The sequence below is a fragment of the Zea mays genome, chromosome 10, assembly GCF_902167145.1.
Source record: "Zea mays cultivar B73 chromosome 10, Zm-B73-REFERENCE-NAM-5.0, whole genome shotgun sequence".
In the NCBI taxonomy this organism is placed as follows: Eukaryota; Viridiplantae; Streptophyta; class Magnoliopsida; order Poales; family Poaceae; genus Zea; species Zea mays.
Window position 1 is genome coordinate 132,901,041 of NC_050105.1, and position 22,522 is coordinate 132,923,562.

General features: G+C 45.4%; 1 protein-coding gene and 1 pseudogene across 50 annotated transcripts; both read right to left on the bottom strand.

Moving 5' to 3' along the window:
• Positions 1–11,969: 11,969 nt before the first annotated feature.
• Positions 11,970–13,715, bottom strand: LOC103642833 (protein phosphatase 2C 50-like; annotated as a pseudogene).
• A 319-nt stretch (positions 13,716–14,034) lies between these two features.
• On the bottom strand, positions 14,035–21,201 carry LOC103641846 (uncharacterized). 50 transcript variants are annotated; one of them, XR_004853326.1, is made up of 10 exons: positions 19,038–21,194; positions 18,751–18,930; positions 17,893–17,995; positions 16,909–16,995; positions 16,753–16,832; positions 16,428–16,565; positions 15,904–15,971; positions 15,453–15,524; positions 15,121–15,345; positions 14,035–14,377 (listed from the first exon to the last, which is right to left on the bottom strand). XR_004853326.1 is itself a non-coding variant. In XM_035963504.1 (8 exons), the coding sequence occupies exons 1-5, from the start codon at positions 20,347–20,349 to the stop codon at positions 17,952–17,954; spliced, it is 702 nt and encodes a 233-aa protein (XP_035819397.1). In that variant the 5' UTR covers positions 20,350–21,200; the 3' UTR covers positions 14,807–15,345; positions 15,453–15,524; positions 15,904–16,832; positions 16,909–17,951. The 50 variants fall into 50 exon arrangements, 1 of the variants encoding a protein (XP_035819397.1); XR_004853324.1 differs by having other exon boundaries at positions 16,405–16,565; XR_004853333.1 differs by having other exon boundaries at positions 14,731–15,345; positions 15,453–16,565; positions 20,447–20,512; positions 20,732–21,194.
• Positions 21,202–22,522: the final 1,321 nt, after the last annotated feature.

The window sequence follows — 22,522 nt, forward strand, 5'->3', positions numbered from 1 at the left end:
CGGCTTGTAGTTGTGTTTATATTTGTAAATTTCAGTTTCGCCCTATTCACCCCCCCCTCTAGGCGACTATCAATTGGTATCAGAGCCCGGTGCTTCATTAGAGCCTAACCGCTCGAAGTGATGTCGGGAGATCACGCCAAGAAGGAGATGGAGACCGGCGAAAAGCCCACTACAAGCCAAGGGAGCACTTCATCGGAAGAGTCCCGCACCAAGAGGAAGGAGAAGAAGAAGGACTCCTCCAAACGGAAGGAGAAAAAGTCTTCCTCTTCTCACCACAAAGAGAAGAAGGAAAAATCTTCTTCTCACAAGCCGCATCGGAGAGGGGACAAGCACAAAAGGATGAGGAAGGTGGTCTACTACGAGACCGACACTTCATCAACCTCAACCTCCGACTCCGATGCGCCCTCCGTCACTTCTAAGCGCCAAGAGCGCAAGAAGTATAGTAAGATCCCCCTACGCTACCCTCGCATTTCCAAACATACTCCTTTACTTTCCGTCCCATTAGGCAAACCACCAACTTTTGATGGTGAAGATTACGCTAGGTGGAGCGACTTAATGCGATTTCATCTAACCTCGCTCCACAAAAGCATATGGGATGTTGTTGAGTTTGGCGCGCAGGTACCATCCGTAGGGGATGAAAACTATGATGAGGATGAGGTGGCCCAAATCGAGCACTTCAACTCTCAAGCAACAACAATACTCCTCGCCTCTCTAAGTAGAGAGGAGTATAACAAAGTACAAGGGTTGAAGAGCGCCAAGGAGATTTGGGATGTGCTCAAAACCGCGCACGAAGGAGACGAGCTCACCAAGATCACCAAACGGGAAACGATCGAGGGGGAGCTCGGTCGGTTCCGGCTTCGCAAAGGGGAAGAGCCACAACACATGTACAACCGGCTCAAGACCTTGGTGAATCAAGTGCGCAACCTCGGGAGCGTAAAATGGGATGACCACGAGATGGTTAAGGTTATTCTAAGATCTCTTATTTTCCTTAACCCTACTCAAGTTCAATTAATCCGTGGTAATCCTAGATATACTAAAATGACCCCCGAGGAAGTTATCGGGAATTTTGTGAGTTTTGAGTGCATGATCGAAGGCTCGAGGAAGATCAACGAGCTTGATGATGCCACCACATCCGAAGCTCAACCCGTTGCATTCAAGGCAACGGAGGAGAAGAAGGAGGAGGCTACACCAAGTCGACAACCAATAGACGCCTCCAAGCTCGACAATGAGGAAATGGCGCTCGTCATCAAGAGCTTCCGCCAAATCCTCAAGCAAAGGAGGGGGAAGGACTACAAGTCCCGCTCCAAGAAGGTTTGCTACAAGTGTGGTAAGCCCGGTCATTTTATTGCTAAATGTCCTATATCTAGTGACAGTGACCGAGGTGACGACAAGAAGGAGAGGCGAAAGGAGAAGAAGAAGTACTACAAGAAGAAGGGCGGCGATGCCCATGTTTGTCGGGAATGGGATTCCGACGATAGCTCAAGCGACTCCTCCGACGACGAGGACGCCGCCAACATCGCCGTCACCAAGGGACTCCTCTTCCCCAACGTCGGCCACAAGTGCCTCATGGCAAAGGACGGCAAAAAGAAGGTTAAATCTAAGTCCTCCACTAAATATGAATCCTCTAGTGATGACAATGCTAGTGATGAGGAAGATAATTTGCGTTCCCTTTTTGCCAACCTTAACATAGCTCAAAAGGAAAAATTAAATGAATTGGTTAGTGCTATTCATGAAAAGGATGACCTTTTGGATTCCCAAGAGGACCTCCTTATTAAGGAAAACAAGAAACATGTTAAGGTTAAAAATGCTTACGCTCTACAAGTTGAAAAATGTGAAAAATTGTCTAGTGAGCTAAGCACTTGCCGTGAGATAATTGACAACCTTAGAAATGAAAATGCTAGTTTAAATGCTAAGGTTGATTCTCATATTTGTAATGTTTCAATTCCCACTCCTAGAGATAATAATGATGATTTGCTTGCTAGGATTGAAGAATTAAACATTTCCCTTGCTAGCCTTAGATTAGAGAATGAAAATTTGATTGCTAAGGCCAAAGATTTTGATGTTTGCAAAGTTACAATTGCCGATCTTAGAGATAAGAATGATATACTTCGTGCTAAGATTGTTGAACTTAATTCTTGCAAACCATCTACATCTACCATTGAACATGTCACTATTTGTACTAGATGTAGAAATGTTGATATTGATGCTATTCATGATCACATGATTTTAATTAAGCAACAAAATGATCATATAGCTAAACTAGATGCTACAATTGCCGAGCACAACTTAGAAAATGAGAAATTTAAATTTGCTCGTAGCATGCTTTATAATGGGAGACACCCTGGCATTAAGGATGGCATTGGCTTCCAAAGGGGAGACAATGTCAAACTTAATGCCCCACCAAAGAACTTATCTAACTTTGTTAAGGGCAAGGCTCCCATGCCTCAGGATAACGAGGGTTACATTTTGTACCCTGCCGGCTATCCTGAGAGCAAAATTAGAAAGATTCATTTTAGGAAGTCTCACTCTGGCCCTAATCATGCTTTTATGTATAAGGGTGAGACATCTAGTTCTAGGCAACCAACCCGTGCCAAGTTGCCTAAGAAGAAAATTCCTAATGCATCAAATGAACATAGCATTTCATTTAAGACTTTTGATGCATCATATGTTTTGACTAACAAATCCGGCAAGGTCGTTGCCAAGTTTGTTGGGGGCAAACACAAGGGCTCCAAGACTTGTGTTTGGGTACCCAAAGTTCTTGTTTCTAATGCCAAAGGACCCAAAACAGTTTGGGTACCTAAAGTCAAGAACTAAACTTGTTTTGTAGGTTTATGCATCCGGGGGCTCAAGTTGGATACTCGACAGCGGGTGCACAAACCACATGACCGGGGAGAAAAGGATGTTCTCCTCTTATGAGAAAAACAAAGATCCCCAACGAGCTATCACATTCGGGGATGGAAATCAAGGTTTGGTCAAAGGACTTGGTAAAATTGCTATATCTCCTGACCATTCTATTTCCAATGTTTTTCTTGTTGATTCTTTAGATTACAATTTGCTTTCCGTTTCTCAATTATGTAAAATGGGCTACAACTGTCTATTCACTGATGTAGGTGTCACTGTCTTTAGAAGAAGTGATGATTCAATAGCATTTAAGGGAGTGTTAGAGGGTCAGCTATACTTGGTAGATTTTGATAGAGCTGAACTCGACACTTGCTTAATTGCTAAGACTAACATGGGTTGGCTCTGGCACCGCCGACTAGCCCATGTTGGGATGAAGAATCTTCACAAGCTTCTAAAGGGAGAACACATTTTAGGATTAACAAATGTTCATTTTGAGAAAGACAGGGTGTGTAGCGCATGCCAGGCAGGAAAGCAAGTTGGAATCCATCATCCACACAAGAACATCATGACGACCGACAGGCCACTTGAGCTACTCCACATGGATCTATTCGGCCCGATTGCTTACATAAGCATCGGCGGGAGTAAGTATTGTCTTGTAATAGTGGATGATTATACTCGCTTCACTTGGGTATTCTTTTTACAGGAAAAATCTCAAACCCAAGAGACCTTAAAGGGATTCTTGAGACGGGCTCAAAATGAGTTCGGCTTAAGGATCAAGAAAATAAGAAGCGACAACGGGACGGAGTTCAAGAACTCTCAAATTGAAGGCTTCCTTGAGGAGGAGGGCATCAAGCATGAGTTCTCTTCTCCCTACACACCTCAACAAAATGGTGTAGTAGAGAGGAAGAATCGAACTCTATTGGACATGGCAAGAACCATGCTTGATGAGTACAAGACACCGGACCGGTTTTGGGCCGAAGCGGTCAACACCGCCTGCTACGCCATCAATCGGTTATATCTTCACCGAATCCTCAAGAAGACATCCTATGAACTCCTAACCGGTAAAAAGCCCAACATTTCATACTTTAGAGTTTTTGGTAGCAAATGCTTTATTCTTGTTAAAAGAGGTAGAAAATCAAAATTTGCTCCTAAAACTGTAGAAGGTTTTTTACTTGGTTATGACTCAAACACAAGGGCATATAGGGTCTTTAACAAGTCCACTGGACTAGTTGAAGTCTCATGTGACGTTGTGTTTGATGAAACTAACGGCTCTCAAGTAGAGCAAGTTGATCTTGATGAGACAGGTAATGATGAGGCTCCATGCGTAGCGTTAAGGAACATGTCCATTGGGGATGTGTGTCCTAAAGAATCCGAAGAGCTTCCAAGTGCACAAGATCAACCGTCCTCCTCCACGCAAGCATCTCCACCAACTCAAAATGAGGATGAAGCTCAAGTTGATGAAGTAGAAGATCAATCAAATGAGCCACCTCAAGATGACGGCATAGATCAAGGGGGAGATGCAAATGATCAAGACAAGGAGGATGAAGAGCAAAGGCCGCCACACCCAAGAGTCCACCAAGCAATCCAACGAGATCACCCCGTCGACACCATCCTCGGCGACATTCATAAGGGGGTAACTAATAGATCTCGGGTTGCTAATTTTTGTGAACATTACTCTTTTGTTTCCTCTATTGAACCACACAGGGTAGAGGAAGCTCTCCAAGATTCGGATTGGGTGGTGGCGATGCAAGAGGAGCTCAACAACTTCACTAGGAATGAGGTATGGCATTTGGTTCCACGTCCTAACCAAAATGTTGTAGGAACCAAATGGGTCTTCCGCAACAAACAAGATGAGCATGGTATGGTGACAAGGAACAAAGCTCGACTTGTGGCCAAAGGATACTCCCAAGTCGAAGGTTTGGATTTCAGTGAAACCTATGCACCCGTAGCTAGGCTTGAGTCAATTCGCATATTATTAGCCTATGCTACCTACCATGGCTTTAAGCTTTATCAAATGGACGTGAAAAGTGCCTTCCTCAATGGACCAATCAAGGAAGAGGTCTATGTTGAGCAACCTCCCGGCTTTGAAGACAGTGAGTACCCTAACCATGTCTATAGGCTCTCTAAGGCGCTTTATGGGCTCAAGCAAGCCCCAAGAGCATGGTATGAATGCCTTAGAGATTTTCTTATTGCAAATGGATTCAAAGTCGGAAAGGCCGATCCTACACTCTTTACTAAAACTCTTGAAAATGACTTGTTTGTATGCCAAATTTATGTTGATGATATTATATTTGGGTCTACTAACGAGTCTACATGTGAAGAGTTTAGTAGGATCATGACACAAAAGTTCGAGATGTCAATGATGGGGGAGTTGAAGTATTTCTTAGGATTTCAAGTGAAGCAACTCCAAGAGGGCACCTTCATCAGCCAAACGAAGTACACTCAAGACATCCTAAGCAAGTTTGGGATGAAGGATGCCAAGCCCATCAAAACACCCATGGGAACAAATGGGCATCTCGACCTCGACACGGGAGGTAAGTCCGTGGATCAAAAGGTATATCGGTCGATGATTGGTTCATTGCTTTATTTATGTGCATCTCGACCGGACATTATGCTTTCCGTTTGCATGTGTGCAAGATTCCAATCCGACCCTAAGGAATCCCACCTTACGGCCGTAAAACGAATCTTGAGATATTTGGCTTATACTCCTAAGTTTGGGCTTTGGTACCCTCGGGGATCCACATTTGATTTACTTGGTTATTCGGATGCCGATTGGGCGGGGTGTAAGATTAACAGGAAGAGCACATCGGGGACTTGCCAGTTCTTGGGAAGATCCTTGGTGTCATGGGCTTCCAAGAAACAAAATTCGGTCGCTCTTTCTACCGCCGAAGCCGAGTACATTGCCGCAGGCCATTGTTGCGCGCAATTACTTTGGATGAGGCAAACCCTGCGGGACTATGGTTACAAATTAACCAAAGTCCCTTTGCTATGTGATAATGAGAGTGCAATTAAAATGGCCGACAATCCCGTCGAGCATAGCCGCACTAAGCACATAGCCATTCGGTATCATTTTCTTAGGGATCACCAACAAAAGGGAGATATCGAGATTTCTTATATTAACACTAAAGATCAATTAGCCGATATCTTTACCAAGCCTCTTGATGAACAAACTTTTACCAAACTTAGGCATGAGCTCAATATTCTTGATTCGCGCAATTTCTTTTGCTAGATTGCACACATAGCTCATTTATATACCTTTGATCATATCTCTTTCATATGCTATGACTAATGTGTTTTTCAAGTCTATTTCAAACCAAGTCATAGGTGTATTGAAAGGGAATTGGAGTCTCCGGCGAAGACAAGGCTTCCACTCCACTCTACTACTCATCCTTCGCCATCGCTCCAAGAAAAGGACCTTGTCTTTGGGGGAGAGAGTAAAAGCCCAAAGCAAAAGGACCGGACTTCGTCTTTGGTATAATCCTAACTCATTTACTTATGACCAAAGGGGAAGATAGTACTCATGGGCTCTAATGATTCCGTTTTGGCGATTCATGCCAAAGGGGGAGAGAATATGAGCCCAAAGCAAAAGGACCGCACCACCACCAATTTCAAAAATTTAGTGCTTTCTAAGAGTATTTATCAATTGGTACCCTATTGTGTTCAAAAGAGGGAGAAAGTAGTATTTCAAAAAGAATATATCAAAACCCTCTTGAACACTAAGAGGTGGATCTTCTTTAGGGGGAGTTTTGTTTAGACAAAGGAAAAGCATTTGAAACAGGGGGAGAAAATTTCAAATCTTGAAAATGCTTTGCAAACTCTTAATCATTTACCTTTGACTATTTGCAAAAGATCTTTGAAATGGATTTACAAAAGAATTTGCAAAAACAAAACATGTGGTGCAAAAGTGGTCCAAAATGTTAAAAATGAAAGAAACAATCCATGCATATCTTGTAAGTATTTATATTGGCTCAATTCCAAGCAACCTTTACACTCATATTATGCAAACTAGTTCAATTACGCACTTCTATATTTGCTTTGGTTTGTGTTGGCATCAATCACCAAAAAGGGGGAGATTGAAAGGGAATTAGGCTTACACCTAGTCCCTTATTAATTTTGGTGGTTGAATTGCCCAACACAAATAATTGGACTAACTAGTTTGCCCAAGTGTATAGATTATACAGGTGTAAAAGGTTCACACTCAGCCAATAAAAAGACCAAGTTTTGGATTCAACGAAGGAGCAAAGGGGCAACCGAAGGCACCCCTGGTCTGGCGCACCGGACTGTCCGGTGTGCCACCGGACATGTCCGGTGCACCAGGGGGACTCAGACTCAACTCGCCACCTTCGGGAATTCCCTGAGGCGACTCGGCTATAATTCACCGGACTGTCCGGTGTGCACCGGACAGTGTCCGGTGCGCCAAGGGAGGTCGGCCTCAGGAACTCGCTAGCTTCGGGAAAAGCCAACGGCTCGTCCACTATAATTCACCGGACTGTCCGGTGTACACCGGACTATCCGGTGCGACTCCGGAGCAACGGTCATCTCCGCGCCAACGGCTCTCTGCCGCGCATTTAATGCGCGCTCTGCGCGCGCAGGAGTCAGAGTCGCCCATGCTGGCACACCGGACAGCAAACAATACCTGTCCGGTGTGCACCGGACACCCAGGCGGGCCCACAAGTCAGAAGCTCCAACGGTCAGAATCCAACGGCAGTGATGACGTGGCAGGGGGCACCGGACTGTCCGGTGTGCACCGGACTGTCCGGTGCGCCATCGAACAGACAGCCTCCCAACGGCCACTTTTGGTGGTTGAGGCTATAAATACCCCAACCACCCCACCATTCATTGCATCCAAGTTTTCCACTTCCTAACTACTACAAGAGCTCTAGCATTCAATTCTAGACACACCAAAGAGATCAAATCCTCTCCAATTCCACACAAAGCCCTAGCGACTAGTGAGAGTGATTTGCCGTGTTCATTTGAGCTCTTGCGCTTGGATTGCTTCTTTTCTTTCTCACTTGTTCTTGTGATCAAAACTCCATTGTAATCAAGGCAAGAGGCACCAATTGTGTGGTGGCCCTTGCGGGGAAGTTTCGTTCCCGGCTTTGATTTGAGAAGAGAAGCTCACTCGGTCCGAGGGACCGTTTGAGAGAGGGAAGGGTTGAAAGAGACCCGGCCTTTGTGGCCTCCTCAACGGGGAGTAGGTTTGAGAGAACCGAACCTCGGTAAAACAAATCCGTGTGTCACACTTCATTATTTGCTCGCGATTTGTTTTGCGCCCTCTCTCGCGGACTCGTTTATATTTCTAACGCTAACCCGGCTTGTAGTTGTGTTTATATTTGTAAATTTCAGTTTCGCCCTATTCACCCCCCCTCTAGGCGACTATCAGGAAGCATGCACTAAAATAAAAGTGATCAAAGCAAAGCATAGCTATAGAAGATGACACCAGAATTCGAACATTCAGACTTCACAAAAATATTGAACTTAAGCAGGAGGAGACATGACTCAGAGTGAACTATGCCTACTCCCAACCTTGTTTAGGCGGAAGCATGCTAGTTCAAAAAAGGCAGGAGGAAGCAAATTCTAAATTACCATCTTATGTCCAAGTGAATAGAAACAAAGAGGGTGTCTCTATCCAAGTGAACAGAAATAAATTAACAATCCTCATAGATTAGTCTAAGTGAACAGAAATAAAGAGGGATGCTTCTATCCTAGTGAACAGAAATAATAGTAACAATCATCACATTAGTTCAGAAAAAGACAGGTCTCATACCTCACTCAAGCAGGATGTCAATGATTAGAGAGTTGCCGGAGAATGAAAAGGTGCCCACCCCCCTCGCCCTTCGCGTTCAGCAAGCTTGAGAGCCCTAAAACAAAAGTTATCAAAGCCAACATGACATTATTATCGCGAAACATAGCTCATCATGTGACACTAATCAGATCACTGATATGGTACACATAAGTTACTAAAATTCAAAAAACAATAGTAGTGTCGATAACAATAAAGGTATTTAATGACGCTAAATATCATTACCAGATTCCCGACCTAAGTTGCTTTGAGTCTGGTAGTAATCTATAGCCTCATTACAGATCATGTCTATTGGTTATATCTTCTTGTTCCGTAAAAAGAATTTGTAGCCATGTCAAAAGGAACCTAAGCACCAAAAGTAATCAGACCATATGGTATACTGCATGTTCTGAATTGAGATGGCCATGGACTTACGAAAGTGCAAACAAATGCTAGTTGAACTTTGACAGCTGCACCTTTGATTCTAAGTGTGCACACAACCCCTAGATCTGCACCACTTCTCGCTAACCTCCTCAGCAATCGCCGACCTGTACTCATTAAAACTAAATTGTGCACATATCAGTTACCAGCAACATGTTATGTAACCTATACCTTATGTTACATATATAAAAATTCTGATCAGGTGGGGACTCTTTGTCCCCCCGTTGCCTGTTCAAAAAAATTACCAACAACCACCTAAACATCCAGACTTAATAGCAACCACAACTTCATGCCTTCAACAGACATGCACTATACGGATCATGCACATATGCATTAACAGCAACCACATGAAATAGAATTGTGGAACATGAACGGCCACATAAACAGTCAAATCCTTGAAGAACCACATAAACAGACAGTTCCTTAAACAGGGTTTTCTAGGCAGACACTAAAAGTTGCAGACATACACATAAACAGACAGACAAATCCTTAAACAACCACTTGAAAAATTAATAACAACCAGAATTGTGCAACCTAACAGGCTACCACAACTTCATGCCTTTGTTTATTACAGATAATGGAACATGCCCTACAACAATACCACATACGACTGTTGGTATACTGCACCAGTCCTCGTGAGCATCTTGGATATTTGGGCTTGGTAGCGGCATTGCTGCATTGAAATTTTGGGACTGGCCATGAGGCAGACAGTCGACCCCAAGTTAATGGCAATCAGTAGTATTTTAACAAAACATCATCGCAAAATGATATTTATGGAAGGAAATAACCAAAAAAAAGGATCTTACAATACTTGAATGATATCTAGGAGCTTTTGGTAAATAGGATTGGCAGACCTGATAAACTGGAGGTGGAGTAATGGCTGTGGGTAGGAGGTGACGCCTACGAGGATTGTTAGTCCCTCACCAAGGCATTCGCCAAACTATTATTCTCAGCATACTCATACACCAATAGTCTACTATTCCATTCAATGCAACAACCAATCAACCTGACAAGGTTTGGGTGCCTAACATTTGATCTAACATTAATTTCTATCAATAATTAACCAATTCTTTGTTTTGACTCAGCTGCAAAACTTTTAATTGCAATTTGAGTGCCATATTTCGGGTTTCCCCCAAGTGAGGAACATGTTGTGTTAGCCATTGACTACAATATTTGCAGAGTTCATCGAAACATGCATTTAGAGTAGAAGCAACAAATAAAGCATGAATTTTTTAAAAATGCATAAACAAGTCCTAGGCATACCTCCAACAGCCAGTGTCAATTATTTTCTGCTAAGGGAACTTTAAATGCGTTTAAGTAGCACAGCCCCACAACTGAATTTCTCACAAAAAATCAGTTAAGTACATTTTATATATATTGCAACCCAAATCCAACAGGTGCCAAAAAAATCAAAGAAAAAACTTGCAGCAATCGCAGTATACTTGGTGACCTCCTCAGCAATCGCAGTATGTACCTGACGGATGTGAAGAGTCATCCTAGATGTGTTCACTGGAGATTGAGAAAAAGTGCTCAACCAGCTAAAACCAAAATGATCCATGAATAAGTAGAAGAAATTGTTACTGGAAGGAAATAATCGATGAATAAGAATTGTGGATTTTGAACAACCCTGCATATGTAACAGCCACATCTGTTTGGCATTTACATGTCCACATTGGTAGATAGGATCATAGCAATCAGAATAACATTGATCAGATCCAAAGTTAATCTTCCTTAACTGTCCAATAGCCATAGAAATTGAACTAAGAAACAGAAGATGCCTCAGTCTAAGGAAGATTAAGCACTGTTTATTTCAGTTACCATTTCAGGCTTCTTGTGGCATTGTCTAATCAGTTCCTCCCACAGTTCGTCATCGTGCTGCTCCGTAACAATTTCAACAACCTACATGCATTTTCAAGATTTATATTATAATTCAAGCCTATATATCAAGTTGACTAATATAGAACAGGATGTCTTAGAAATGGTAATATAATGGATAGGCAAGTTAGAACCTCCTGCATCTGCATGACTTCCAGTTTGTTTATAATTGTCGAAAGAGCTTCCTTAGCATTTCCCATTCGGCCAAGGACAAAGACCTGCTTCCTTACAAGTTCCTTTTCCGAAGTACTTCTAGTACTACATGCATAACATAAAGATAAAAATTAAATTCAGAATTGTGAAAATTAAACAACATTAACCATTAATGGTAACCAAAACAAAACACCAAGGAGAAATGCCATAAAATCAAACCAAAACTGTATATTTGAAATCAAATTGTTCCTGGTTCACTTTACCACCAGTCCACCACAGCTAGCAGAGTATGAAAACAAGATAAACAAAAAATACAGTAGTTAGTGAAAATATGTTAACAGAAATGGTATGGGACAAATCCCAAAAAAATGGATCCTGAGGGTGAAAAGGAAAGAAACATACTAAGAGCTAAATCGACAATGTGCACAAGCCTCTGTTGTACTAATGTTGAATTTTTTTCACACAACTTGGAGAAAATATAAAATATCATATGAGGTTGAGAAGGAATAATACTGTAAGTTGTAACTGATATTTGGCATGCCTAGGTCTGATATTGATAGCTAAATCAGCCATAAGCAAGTTTGCTTACTTTCTGTTTATTCAGTTATTCCAAACTAATACTACACCTATAATACTTTAATTTGGCACAACTATTCATCAGTCACCCCTCGAAAGCACTAAGAACACTTTGTTATTAGCTTGCACCTAGGAATAAAAACATTTTTATCTACCATCATGTCGATCAAGAGATACAGTTGATCAAAGAAAAAAGATACTACAAGGCACATATTTAATTCTCTGTTTCATAATAGTGGTACTGTTGCATCGATGTTCATGAATCTAGTGAGCATGCCATAAAGAAACAACATAAGCATTTTCATGTTGCTATAACTATGCTTTCCACCTCACATAAAGAGTCATTCTACCAAGATCTAGCTGAGGAACCAATGTACATACCAATCAATCTTTACATACCAAGTATACCGGAGACTCGATAGCCATTCCATTGGATGACCTTGCATCCCAGTCCCAACGCCTCAATCCTCGCCTGCTCATCCTTAATGTCAGACTATAACAACCATGGGTCAATCACACGATCGTCATCATGGCTCACTCCAAGTAAAAGAAAAGGCTCACCGTGCGATCAATCGATGACTCTATTGTCTCCTTTCCACGGCGGAGAACGACATGTGAATCCCCGCAGTTGGCAACCACAGCATGGGATGAGCAAACTGGTGACAACCGCATTTGAGCCCACGTTCTTGGCGGCCACCGGCCATGGCTCATGGACGCCACGGACAAGCCTGCTTGCTTGCCTTGACACCTCATCATCCAGCCTCTAGAAACACCCGGTGAACAGCTCGCCCTACTTCATGTCAAATCCTTACCAAGTAGCCTCAACTCCTACCTCAAGAGTACCTGGAACCTCTCCCGGCAGTAGTTGGCCACTTGTACAGTGACAAGAAGCGATTCATCAAGGGTCATCGATGACAGGGGCGGCTTTCTAAGGGTTCCCTAGGCCCACAGGTGTACCTCGACACCGTCGTGTCCGTAGAAGATGCCAAAAATGTGTGTCGACAGGCGGAGTGCGTCGACGTCGAGGTCCAGACTGGCAAGGTCATGGCGGCTGGCATGCAGGCGCACCGGCACGTCGGCGAATCGCAGGGCCACGGTGGAGGCGTCCTCCATCTCGTCAATAGGGTTGCTCGTGGACGCACAACCCCATACAGACCGCGGTCTACGAGGTAGACGCTCCTCTTGCCGCCTGCGGCGCTGACAATAGCGAGTTCTAGCTTCTCGATCACTGCACATTCCCCGACCGAGAAGAAACCCTAGGCTCACCCTGAGAGGAGGCGAGTTCCCAGCGGTAGCGGTGGAGGACGACGGGATCCTCAGAGGGAGCGGGATGCGAGATCCTCAGAGGGACGGGATTTCATGGGGGAGCTGGGTCCTGCCCGCCCGAGCAGGCGGCGGCAGAGGCGCGACTCGTTGGTGGATGTGGAGTCGGGGGGAGAGAAGCTCAGTTGCCCAGCGATGGAGAGGAGAGGCGGAACACGCCTAACAGCGTGGCCAGTTGCGCAGTAACATCGCGGAGGGGAGGGGAGGGGAGGCGGGAGGCGACGGTGTACCTTCGCGTTGAGCCTTGGATCCCCGTAATCGCGTAGCAGAGGCCCGTAATCGCGTAGCAGAGGGGGAGGAGGGTGGGGATCCTCGGCAACCTTCCATGACTGGCGATGTTGCCTGCGATGGAGGGCGTTGATGGCGGCCTTGGTCCCCGTAATCGCGGAGCAGAGGGGAGGCGGTGTTGCCTGCGACGGAGGAGTGTGGGGGCGGATCTGCGTTGACGGCGGGGAGACTGGCAGAACCAAGCTTGTGCACGCCTACGGTACTCTCTTAAGGAGTAGTAATAGACTAGGTGTGTGCCCGTGCGTTGCGACGGAAGTTAAAAATTAGTATAAAATATAGATACAAAACGACAAACATCAATATGATAGTTAGGTGCCCGTGCGTCGCTACGATTTCATTGAGATCGTCAAGTCACCCGCAACAAGATGATCATGTATTCCTAGATATGGTTGCTTCATATCACTTCGTTTACCAATGCAATGAAATTTCTAGCCATCCTCATCAACATACCCATTCATATGAACTCCATAAAGTAAATAAATTAAGAGCAGGAAAGGGCAACTTAAGCAAGTGTCAACTTTTGTGCTAAACTTTTGATGATTTATGTGTAATAGCCAACAATTGGTGTGGCCTTTAATTATGAAATTATGCGTAATGGGAAAACACTTCATGTAATGGTCGAAGCAACTTATAGCTACAGATAGAATTAGCCCTTATATGTTTCCTAAAAAACTAACATATCTAATGGCAATATTGTTTCTGTCAAGAATCCATCAACAACTATTGTTCCAATACACATTCTTTGCACCACAAAATCAGGATAAATTGCCAGAAAGACATTCTCATTGCAAAAGGCATCAGGTTCTTTGCTACTTCCAACACATTCTTACACCAATTCATTACAGTATATTTTAATACAATTCCAAAAAAGGTCAGAAAACACACAATGAACAAGTTCATTTTTCACCTGAGCTCCTCCATCTTCAGTTCTAGGTCATTCTTCCCCTCATTTTTCACATCAGCTCATCCATCTTCAGTTCTAGGTCATTCTTCCCCTCCAAGCACTAATTCTTTAGCAAGGTCTCTCATAAGACTTAATGCTAGTGTGTTATGCCATATGAAAAGAGTACGGGTATCTGGAAATTTTCGCCGAAGGTCCTACACATAAATTATGAAGAGTTTCAGTATATCTGAAACAAAGAAGCAATATTAATGAGGATGGCACAACATTGCAACTATAACTGGTATAGGAACCGTCATTCCAAACTATTCACTTAACCTACCTTGAAACACTGTGGTCCCAATTTTCTGAGAGCTAATCATTAGTCCTAGTAATGCAAGGAACTAAAGCTAATCCAAGGTGAAAAAGGATGTGACATCACAGAGATGCCTCTTGCACAACAAGATTGATTTCTATGGATACGAATGGTTCACAAAAAGATTGATTGTATTTTACAATAACATCTTGCACAATAATATTGAAACAAAGGGAGAGGGAACAAAGCACTTACCATGCCTCTTGACTGTATTAAAAACATGACAGATGACGATGGTGGTACACGTGAGCATATGTGAAGTATATATATCTGTGTATGCGAGCATCATTATTCAATTATCTTATAAAATCAATACATCCTGAAGTCATATCTAATATGTACACAGTACACCCACCAGGTACATTATGAGTACATTATGAACGTGCAAAAAAAGGGCTATGGACTCATCCTGTGTTCTATCCTAACTCCTACTGGAACTGTAGACACAAGCCAAAAGAATGTGATACTATCGCACTATACGTAACTCAATACATGGTAAACCAAGTTTTAACTAAAATCAATCATATCTGTTGATTTGGTTTTTGAAAAGATTGTCATGGGGAGTTGAGGTGATCAAAGGATTACGAGGAACAGCAGAGCAGCGATGACGAGGACGTTTCTGTTGCAATGCAGCTTCGGCGAAAAACTTGCAGAAGGTTGCAAGACATTGACTTGGGTGCCATTCGGTGAGGCACCCTTGGTAGCTTCAGGAGTGAGTGTAGCTGTTCGGTCCCAAGCCAGGGGCAGGGGGAACACCAGAAGGATTTGGGTTCACTGGAAGGTTGCTTCTTGAGTTGCCCACGCTGTAACCTGGCATGGCATGTTAGCAGCCACAACATGTAACGACATTGCTCTAGTTTGAAGCTCTTGTAAATTTAATCTGTAAAAAACATCTAGATGGATATGATGGTGCTTACAATCAAAGTTTTTCCAGCCCAAGACCTTCCTCTCTCGATCAAACACGACCTTCAGCCCAGACATAAAATTATCTGCATATAAAATGACCAGCCAAGGTAAGAATGTTCAAGAGTTTAGTTGAAACACAAGGTTGAAGAGTTTGAATGCAGAAGCGTGCGCACACACACACGCACGCACACACACAGAGACCATGAACTAACCAGTGAGGTAGTGACCATATATAAAAGGAAAAGCATGAAGCAGATCATGAACTCACCAGTCCATCAGTCATCAGATATTAAAGGAAGATCAGGAAAAAACAAACCTCAAGGAGCATAAGTTTGATATTTTAACCATAGTGAATTGGATTGTGAACAGGACTAGTGATTTGCTCCTGAATTGAGTCTCATCTATTTTGTCGATTAGGGTACAAATAGCATGCAATAGATCAAAGGAATGAAAAAATCTCACACAACACTAATCTTCTTTTGTCCATTGTGGCAACAGGCATGTACCAAGGTAGTGTCTCCTTTATCCTCCTAAGTAAAATGGCAAAGGAACCAATTCAACCGAGGGCAATTAATTTCACTGGACGGCAATGAATAAGAAGTATCATGTGAGCAGATTAAAAGAACCACGCAAGACCAAAAATCTCATCTGATCTGCTTTCCGCCTCTAGTGATGAGATTGAGGAGAGGAGGTGAGAAGCATGAAACGTAGAGCAACAGAGGACGATGACCGTGGGGTGGAACTGGAGCCTGGATGAGGTCAACTCTGTAGGCTCACTCACTCTAGTAGATCTAGGCAACGGAGGAGCCCTAGACAGTTCATGGTTTTGTCTGCTAGATCTAAAAACATGTCACGATATCCGGCAGGAACAATCCACACATCTCATGAATCCAACGGATCCAATCCCTCCCCAGCACCCACGAACCATTCGTCACGACAGGGATCTGAAGGGTGAAGCTTCACCTGGTATCAGTGGCGGAACAAACCTGCAACCGTGGATCAAGGCAAACAAAGTACTTCAAACCGTTTATACCATGCTCCAGTTCCACAATAGCCTTTTCTAAAGCAGGCTCACATCTTCCAGATTTATGTTTCAGTTTCTCAAGCATCTTTTCTGAAGCAACCTAAACAAGTATAATCGGTTTGTCAAGTTTCCAAACGACGACATGCATAATACATCTACTTTGGCTACATAAATAAAATGGAAAACTCAACCTGAGAACCATACAAGAACATTGCTGTAAACTAACCTCACTGGAGCTGATTTGGTTAGTGGCTGAGAAGAATGAAATAAATATGTTCATTCCTTACCGTTCCAAGCAAGAAAGCCTCACTGGAGCTGGTACCTTCTGTGTCAAAGTTCCCTTGTTGTGAAGAACTCCGAGATTCTTCTGTTGAAAGAATAAAATTGTCACAAAATTGCATCAGAGCAAGAAATCATTCACTAAAACAGTAAAAACTCTTCACCTCTTATATTGATATCAAGCTGAATATCCTTATTCTCTAATGTGATCTTGCTCAACTCTTCCGTTTCTTCACTTTGCCCTATGGTAGCTGTCCATTCAGTGTTTAGGCACTGAGATACAAGCTTTGAATACTCCAAACTCTTTAATCTATGAAATCCGTATGGTATACATACTGTAAATGGCCAACTGAGTGATAATTTATATCCATTCAAGCTCTACTGTTATTTTATTTTAGAGAATTTGATATTCTTCAATTGTATTTTTCAAATTATTACTTAATTATCATTACTAAGCCTTATTTGTCCACCACTTGTCCTCCCTCAATTTGCTTCGCTCTCCAGCACGGATCCAGTCCACTCCACATTGACCTCCTCTAAAATAATGCTCCTTTGTTTGAGAAACGGATTTTCTATCAAGACTTTGCATCTGTTTGTATTTGTACATATTTCATGAACCATTTACTAACAAAGCAAGGGAGTTCGGCAAATTGGCATCATACCAACCAATAGTTATACAGTCAGCAAACAATTAGATGTCAGCCCATTTTATTGAGCACAAAAAGCTACTCCAATGTGAATGAGAAAAAATTCATGATTAAGGAATAAACAAGCACATTCAATTAAGTAGCTTATAAGGCTACAATATTTATACCTAACACTGCCTTCTCAAGAGGAAAATCCTAGTGAATTACAATCATCAGGTAATTTATAGTTTTCAAATGGAAGCAGGGAGAACACAATGAAATAATACCAGTAAGTTCACCTATTTTATTCTACTCAAATGATGGACACATAAGTTCCTGAGTGGTAGTCATAAACTAACAGAAATACATCTTGGCCGCTAACAAATGAAATGTGAAATCACAAGCTATAACCAACCCACACAAGTGGATAATATAGAAGAGAAAAAAGTCAATTAGCATATAAAAAAAGAGAATCAAGCAAATATAAAAACTTTAACCATTGTAATACGGAATGTGGTGGACCTGGTTCTTGAAGAAAAGCTCGAGCAATGGATATGTTGATGATGAATTCAACTTGTTAGCTACGTAAAGCGCGCGGCAGGCATAGAATGCATATGTGTGGTATCTGTAGTTGAACATCAGAGGGGGGAAAGTGAGAATCAGTAGTAAGGAACTTATTGCTAATAATAAATAACAGGGCCGAACAGTTTTATATAGTTAAAAAGTCTATGATATGAAGCATTTTTCGTTATACAAAATTGTACTGCCAACGAAAAAAAGAATGTCTGCGATCAAGCATAGAGAAGAAACTACAACACCTGGCACCTGGAAGCATGCATGGGACCATGTATGACGAGATTTGGTAAAGAAAAACAATTGACATGATAGGCAATCCGTGCCTCTAAATAGCACGACCTCAGCATAAAAAATTGGAGCACCCAGCTTAATTATAGATCCCGTTCTATATTATTTAGTTAGCGGCAACTGAGAATAGTTTTAAGCAGTCCAGGGGCAACCGATTGCAGGAAATGAAACAGTACATCTCCCTCCGGCCGACCAGAACTACGTTGCTCTCATCTCAAGAAAGGCGAAGGAAGATGCGGCACAGACACAGAGGATAGAGAGCGTAATCAAAGGCACAGTGGTCCAAAAGCAGCAACAACATTGGTGGTCTCGAGTGTCTGTCTGACCAATATGCGTTTCGCAACGACATGCCTAAGACCCTGAAGAATTGCAATGGAGGTCTTTTCTTTTTTTTCTTCGTCGCTCGCATTTCCCGGTGCGGTTTATCTAGCTAGCTGCTCATGGAGCAATTTGATGGGAAAGATGGCGCATATTTTTACCACACGAAAGAAGAGAAGAATCAGGGGCGGAGGATACCTGCTTGCTTAACCTCTGGAATCTGCTGCGCGGGAGCAGGGAGGATGGCAGGGTGAGAGTGAACCACAGAGGGCGAGCTGACATTGGCGCTGCGTGTGGCGGCGGCGGCGGAGTCTTTGCTCCTCTTGGAACCACTGGCAACTGCATCCTGCACCTGTAGCTCCTCGTCCTCAAGACCGCCTGGCCATCAACACAAAAATTCCCTTATTTCTCCCCCAATCTTGCTCGAAAGAACAATACTAATGGCAGTAAAGCTGGAAGTTGGAGTTGAGTGGTTGCTTTCTCACCTGATTCCTGCATGCTTTTCGCGGCTTCCTCTGACGACACGGGAGGAAGAAGAGCGGCAGGAACGCCTAACTAAGAACCTAAATCGATTAGTGGGGGGAAAAGGAGAACGGGGAGAAAAACCAGTCTTTTTATCTGATTTTTGGGATTTGCGTGCAGGACGGCGGTGGGAGTACGGGGCACACGAGGCCGGTCAGCTTGACCCCAACGGAAGGGAAAGCACGGCCATGCCCACGCATCTCGAAACAACAACACGCGATGCTTTGCGCCCTTGCCCGTGGTGTTTACTTGGCCCCGAAGGTGAAGAAGCCTTGCTGCCGTCTTTCTCGAGCGCCTCAGCCTCACTCCCCTCCTCGGCCTCACTCCCCTCCTCGGCCATGGACATCGCGCCCGGGCCTTTCTTGCCCAAATCTGAACGGGAGGAGGAGATCCTCCCAATGACGAGTGATTAGCCGACGGCTCACCTAATCCCTGCCTGGAGGCGTTGGAGGTGTCGGCGGCGGCGCCCACCTCCAGCGAGCCGACCCCGGCCGCATTGCTGGAGACGAGTCGGCTGGCTGCTCGAGCAAACGAAAAAACAAACCACGTTCGGAGAAGGGCCGCTGCGAATTGATGGCGTGCGAGGCGGGATGTCGCGGGCGGGGGTGATGGATGTCGCGGGCGCGGCGGCGGAGATTGCGGGCGAGGCGGGGTCAGGGGAATCGGACGCGGCGGGCGATCGAAGGGTGCGGAGGCAGAACATAGTTGTGGACGCCTACACTACAGGCTTATAGAGTAGTAGAGAAACAATACTAATGGCAGTAAAGCTGGAAGTTGGAGTTGAGTGGTTGCTTTCTCACCTGATTCCTGCGTGCTTTTACCTGGCCCCGAAGGTGAAGAAGCCTTGCTGCCGTCTTTCTCGAGCGCCTCGGCCTCACTCCCCTCCTCGGCCTCACTCCCCTCCTCGGCCATGGACATCGCGCCCGGGCCTTTCTTGCCCAAATCTGAACGGGAGGAGGAGATCCTCCCAATGACGAGTGATTAGCCGACGGCTCACCTAATCCCTGCCTGGAGGCGTTGGAGGTGTCGGTGGCGGCGCCCACCTCCAGCGAGCCGACCCCGGCCGCATTGCTGGAGACGAGTCGACTGGCTGCTCGAGCAAACGAAAAAACAAACCACATTCGGAGAAGGGCCGCTGCGAGTTGATGGCGTGCGAGGCGGGATGTCGCGGGCGGGGGTGATGGATGTCGCGGGCGCGGCGGCGGAGATTGCGGGCGAGGCAGGGTCAGGGGAATCGGACGCGGCGGGCGATCGGAGGGTGCGAAGGCAGAACATAGTTGTGGACGCCTACACTACAGGCTTATAGAGTAGTAGAGAAACAATACTAATGGCAGTAAAGCTGGAAGTTGGAGTTGAGTGGTTGCTTTCTCACCTGATTCCTGCGTGCTTTTCGCGGCTTCCTCTGACGACACGGGAGGAAGAAGAGCGGCAGGAACGCCTAACTAAGAACCTAATCGATTAGTGGGGGGAAAAGGAGAACGGGGAGAAAAACCAGTCTTTTTATCTGATTTTTGGGATTTGCGTGCAGGACGGCGGTGGGAGTACGGGGCACACGAGGCCGGTCAGCTTGACCCCAACGGAAGGGAAAGCACGGCCATGCCCACACATCTCGAAACAACAACACGCGATGCTTTGCGCCCTTGCCCGTGGTGTTTACCTGGCCCCGAAGGTGAAGAAGCCTTGCTGCCGTCTTTCTCGAGCGCCTCGGCCTCACTCCCCTCCTCGGCCTCACTCCCCTCCTCGGCCATGGACATCGCGCCCGGGCCTTTCTTGCCCAAATCTGAACGGGAGGAGGAGATCCTCCCAATGACGAGTGATTAGCCGACGGCTCACCTAATCCCTGCCTGGAGGCGTTGGAGGTGTCGGCGGCGACGCCCACCTCCAGCGAGCCGACCCCGGCCGCATTGCTGGAGACGAGTCGGCTGGCTGCTCGAGCAAACGAAAAAACAAACCACGTTCGGAGAAGGGCCGCTGCGAGTTGATGGCGTGCGAGGCGGGATGTCGCGGGTGGGGGTGATGGATGTCGCGGGCGCGGCGGCGGAGATTGCGGGCGAGGCGGGGTCAGGGGAATCGGACGCGGCGGGCGATCGGAGGGTGCGGAGGCAGAACATAGTTGTGGACGCCTACACTACAGGCTTATAGAGTAGTAGAGATACTACTCTTTAAGGCATTAGTGTAGGCGTCCACAATTTTGACGCACGGTTCTGCCATCCCCGATCTGCCCGCTTCCTCCTCCACCCCGCGCAGGCCGGCGAGATCCACGGACGCATGCCCCCCGCCCGCGCGTCCCCTCCCCGGGCGCCCTCGCGCGGCCATGCCCCCGCTCAACCCTAACCCCGCCTCGGCCTGTGCATGCCCGCCCCTGCCTGCTCCCTGCCCCCGTGATGCCCGCCCATGCCATGCCCCCCGCGATGCCCTCCCCCCATCCACTACCCCACCCTGAGAGCGCTGCTCGGGAACCACTCCACCACCGAGACCGTCGTGGCGATCGGCTCCATTGTCGACCCGCCCGCGACTCTGTATCCGCTCGTGCTTAGCTAGGTTTCAGATCTAAAAATGGATGGTGACGGGGAAGGAGGGGAATCCCTCGGTGCACAAGGGCCTCGCCTCGACGCTGAAGGCTGAAGCTGTCCCCATGGCTACAGCAGGTGCCATCGCTCGCCACACCAAACACCCACTGTCCCCCAGACCATGCTCCAGTGCCCTACGGTGATAGAAGGCCAATGAGGAGGGCGCGGTGCGGTACTACTGCCTTCCGGAGGACGCCGAGCGCCGGAGAGGGGGCTCTTCTATTGGACTTGGAGCAAGCCCACGGCGACGGTGCTGGGAAGCAAAATGGGCTCTTCTCTAGAAGGACATGAGTTTGATCCACCGCAGGGAGGCGCGCCCGCCAGGCTCCATCTTCGAATATGATCGCCCACCGAGTGGATTGAGTTCGGTACGTTCCCTTGCGGGTTTCGATCAGGCCGACGCTTTTCTTATGATGAATCTACCATGTTAGGTGTTGTTGGTGATGGATTGCTCGCCGTCGGCTTGTTTTATTTTTTTATCTCTTCCTGCTGCTCCCTGCTTCGAGTTTTGTTTGACTCAGTGTCTTGGTCCTTGGCGATTAGTGACTTATTGTGCTGGGATGTGTTGCCTGTGTGGCATTTTGGACCATGTTAGGCGAGATTTGGTGTCAATAGTTTGCATATGCTTCTGGTGCACCGCGATTGGTACTTCTGCAACTAAGCATGTTGTTCCCTGTGCCCTGGATGAACTAACAGGAGTAGATGTGTTGATATCGTCCTGTTGGTTTGTTGCTCATTATCTGATCTTATTATTTGATATTGTGCATCTTTGATGGGTTTGTGTTCCTACAACATTTATGCAGTTGAATGCTTCCTTTGATAATAGTTTACCAAATTGTTGCCCCATAGCTTTTTTATGGCCCATCTTTGATGTTCGT